This window comes from Sminthopsis crassicaudata, chromosome 1, assembly GCF_048593235.1.
Source record: "Sminthopsis crassicaudata isolate SCR6 chromosome 1, ASM4859323v1, whole genome shotgun sequence".
NCBI lineage: Eukaryota > Metazoa > Chordata > Mammalia > Dasyuromorphia > Dasyuridae > Sminthopsis > Sminthopsis crassicaudata.
In genome coordinates, this window is record NC_133617.1 from 675,885,331 (window position 1) to 675,889,107 (window position 3,777).

General features: G+C 53.5%; 1 protein-coding gene across 1 annotated transcript; it reads right to left on the reverse strand.

The window, feature by feature from the left end:
• Positions 1 to 306: 306 nt before the first annotated feature.
• Positions 307 to 3,402, reverse strand: LOC141551664 (protein ZNF767-like). The gene is made up of 5 exons (XM_074283556.1): positions 2,926 to 3,402; positions 2,391 to 2,511; positions 1,934 to 2,183; positions 1,368 to 1,709; positions 307 to 589 (listed from the first exon to the last, which is right to left on the reverse strand). The coding sequence occupies exons 3-5, from the start codon at positions 1,955 to 1,957 to the stop codon at positions 563 to 565; spliced, it is 393 nt and encodes a 130-aa protein (XP_074139657.1). The 5' UTR covers positions 1,958 to 2,183; positions 2,391 to 2,511; positions 2,926 to 3,402; the 3' UTR covers positions 307 to 562.
• Between the last annotated feature and the right edge of the window lie 375 nt (positions 3,403 to 3,777).

Below are 3,777 nucleotides of genomic sequence, written 5' to 3' on the forward strand. Positions count from 1 at the left end.
TCTCCACACTGGTGTTATATGTTCGTCACATCTAAAAACCCATGATCAACTATGAAGTAATTATAGCCAATAAAAGTTAGCATTCACGTAACATTTGATTTAAAAAACAAACAAAAAAAAGCTCTGAAGGTTCACTTCACACTGACCAAATTAGCAGAGAGATTAATAAGGAGGTGGAAATCACCAACACTAGAGGATCTCTGGGAAGGCGAAGCACCAATACATTATTGGAGGAGTTCTGAATTGGTCCAGCCATTCTGGAAAACAATGTGTAATTACATGAAAGAAGTTACTCAACTCTTTCTATCCTTTAAAAAAATTATTGCTTTATTATTTTTTTGGTTATACATGTACATTCATTTTTAAGAACACATTTCTTCATGAATCATGTTGGGAGAGAAAAATCAGAATAAAAGGGAAAAACCACAAGAGGGAAAAAAAAAAAAAAAACAGAAAAAGAAAAAGTGAACGTAGCTTGTAGCTTGCGTTGCTTTACATTCAGCCTCCATATTTCTCTCTCGATGCAGATGGCGTTTTCCATCCAGAGTTTACTGGGATCTTCCTAGCCTTTGATTCTTGGATCACAAATCTAGGGTTGGAAAGGATCTCAGATTACTTTTTCAAACCCCCTCATTGTACAGATAAAACGAAGACATTGAGAAACGCCACATATATAACAAAATATAGCAGCACTTGTGGGAGCAAAATACTGTAACAAAGTGTGTGATGGGTGCCTGTTGACTGGGGAATAGCTACACATACACAAACAAATGGAATAAAATTGTAAGGAATGGGGGAAGCAGGAAATTTTATATAAAGCCTGCATTTCTCTGATTCTTTGAAGTTTCCAAAGTTCTTTATAAAGAATTTATTTTATCTTCACAATAGCCCTGAGAGGTAGGTGCTAATATCATTCCCATTTGCCAGTGAGGGCAGACTGAAGGGGACCTGAATTCAGGTCTTCCAAGCTCCAGATTCAGGGCTCCATTCCCAGAGTTTCCCTAGCTGCTCACCTAGGACACAGTGAAGAAAGGGGCCCCAGAATAGATGTATACAAAACTCCACGTGTGTGTGTGTGTGTGCGCGCGCGCGCGCGCGCATTTCTGTCTCTCTGGCTAAGGCTCTCTCTGGATGTTTGTCTCTATTTCCTATTTCTCTCTTTCCATCTCTCCTTCCTTCCTCTCTCTGCTTCTCACCGTCCTTCCCTTTCCTTCTTCCCTCCCTCCTCCTCTCCCTCCCCTCCCTCCTCCTCTCCCTTCCCTCCCTCCTCCTCTCCCCCCCCCTCTCCTTGACTCCCTTCATCTCTCCCTGCCCCCCTCCCTCTGGCTGGGGCAGCGGGTGCTGAGGGGGCCCCCCGGACTGCTTACCCGGGGGGCTTCCCCCCGGCGGCCGGGTGGCAGGCGCAGGAGCCAGAAGTTGCGGTTGCGCAGCAGGTTCTCCATGTTCTCCAGCCGCCTCTGGAGCTGCCCGTACTCTTGGACCACGGACTCGAGCGCGGCCCGCTTGCTGTCCAGCCGGCTCCCGAACTCCGCGGCGGACCTCTCGCAGTCGCTCAGCTTCTTCTCCACGGCCCCGGCCCGCCCCTCCAGGGACTTCAGGCGGCTGGCTTGGCTGCAGAGGGTCTTCTCCATGGCCTTCATGGCCGTCGCCAGGGGCCACGGGGAGCGCTTCGAGGCCTGCAAGGGGGCGTCCGCCTTCCGCTCCGGAGCCTGGAGGGGAGAGAGGGGCTGGCAGCGGGCTCCCACAGAACCGCTCGTCCCTCAGCGCTCCCTCAGGCACTTCCCCGGCCCGGAGGCGCAGGCTTATATCTGAGGCGGGCGGGACTTGCCGGGCCACCAGCCTTTACGGAGGGAGAGGCGGGGCCCGGGGGCGGAGATAACGGATGCAGCACGTGCTCCTTCCACGCCCCCCGTCGGGACCGGGAGGCGCTTACCTGAGAGGGACCGGTCTCGGCCATGGTCCGCCCGCTTCCTTCCCCGGCAGCTCCGCCGGTCTCGGTTCGGTTCGGCTCGGCGGCGGCCCCCAGGCAGGGAGGGGGCAAGGGCTGGGGAGCTCGGGCCGCGCTCCGCTATGAAGGAAGCCGAGCGGGTCCGAGTGCGCTTCAGGCTGCCGGCTCGGAGGTGGGGCTGCCTCGGTGCAGCCGCAGTGTTTGTTTCCTGTAACTTCCCGGAAGACAGCCGCTCCTGCTGATTGGTGGAACAAAGATGGCGGGGGCGTTTTCCTCCGAGACCGCCTCGCCCCCGGACCCTGCCCCGCCCCCCACCTCTGGAGAGTGGTCCCCCGCTCCCCAATGCGGGCCTTTCCCCTCCTTCTTGGACCCTGTGGGCAGCGTGTGAGGCGGCCGGGCCGGACCCCGGGGACTTGGCCGGGAAGTTGAGAGCAAACTTTGCCTAAGTCATCCCAGCGCTCGCTGTGTCTCGTGCGTGCTTTCCCTCCACTCTTCCTCATGTTCTACAATTCCGCTTCTGGTACTTTCTGGAAGCCCTCCTCTGCAAGGTGATTACGGATCTCCTAGTGGTAAAATAAAACGCGTCTCACTGCAGTGCTTCCCGACCTCCGCAGTCCTGGACACTGTTCGCGCCTCTTCTTGAGGCTCTTTCCCTTCGAGTTTCCACGACCTTGAGGCGGCCTCCGGGGCCTCCTCCCAACTCTCAGAACCGATGCTTTTTCGGGACCTTCCTCCTCCGCACCCCAGCCACCTCTACTGCCCCTCGGGCGCTTCCTCTCTTCCCTCTGTCTTTAATCTTGCTGATCTCCTCTGCTTCCGCGGAGTCACTTATTTTCTCTCAAACCGGCTTCTGCAGCCCAGATCTCCCCGCTCCTCTCCAGGCTCCCCTCTTCTGCCACCGTTAGTCCTCTGGAGGCATACAGTCGGCGCACCCAAACCGAACCCATCTTTCCTCCCAGCCCCCTCCTCTTCCTAGCTTCCATCACTCAGGCTCCCCAGCTGCGCGCCATCTTTGAAATCCCATTTGTCGCCAGGGATATCCCTCACAGATCTTCCCTTCTCCCGGGTGATATTCCCACTGTCCCGGTAGTCACCTCACACTAGACCATCGCCACAGTTGCCGTTGGGGCTACCACTAGTCTCTCCCCCTCCGGTCCATCTACTCCAGCTGCCAGCGAGTTTCCCAAAGTGAAGGTCTGACCGTGACGTCACTTACAGAATAAACTCCAGTGGCGTCTTTAGGATCAAATATCAAACCTCTGTTTGGGGCCCTCACTTTTCCAGTCTTTTTACACTTTCCATAACTATCCCCCATCCCCAATGTACTTTGCAATCCAGAAACACAGACGTTATTCTATTCCCTGGCCAAGAAATAGGGATTTTCACTGACTCTCTTCATGCTGGGGATGCTCTTTTTCACTTCTGCTTCCTTCAAGTTCCAACTGAAATCCTGCCTTCTAAGGGAGCCTTTTTTAGTCTTGCCTCGTTCTCTCGCCTTCTCTCTGTCGACACTGCCCAATTTATTACGCAGATTGCTTGTGTGCACACAGCGATTGGGTATTATCCCAGGGCAGGGGATGTCTTTAATCTTTCTATTCCTAACGCTTATCAGGGTGCCTGTGGAACCGGTAAGTGCTTAATACATGTTTATTGGTTGATTGTGGATGACTGGGTCCTTCTGGACATTTTGTCTTCCCATGTCCCCCATCAAGGACATGGTCCTGATTATACAACTAGATCTGTCTCCTTTACTAACTCCATTCTCTCCTTTACTTGTTAAAAAGGATTTCAGCCCTTTGCTTTCTTCTCACCAGTTCTCTATTCCCTCC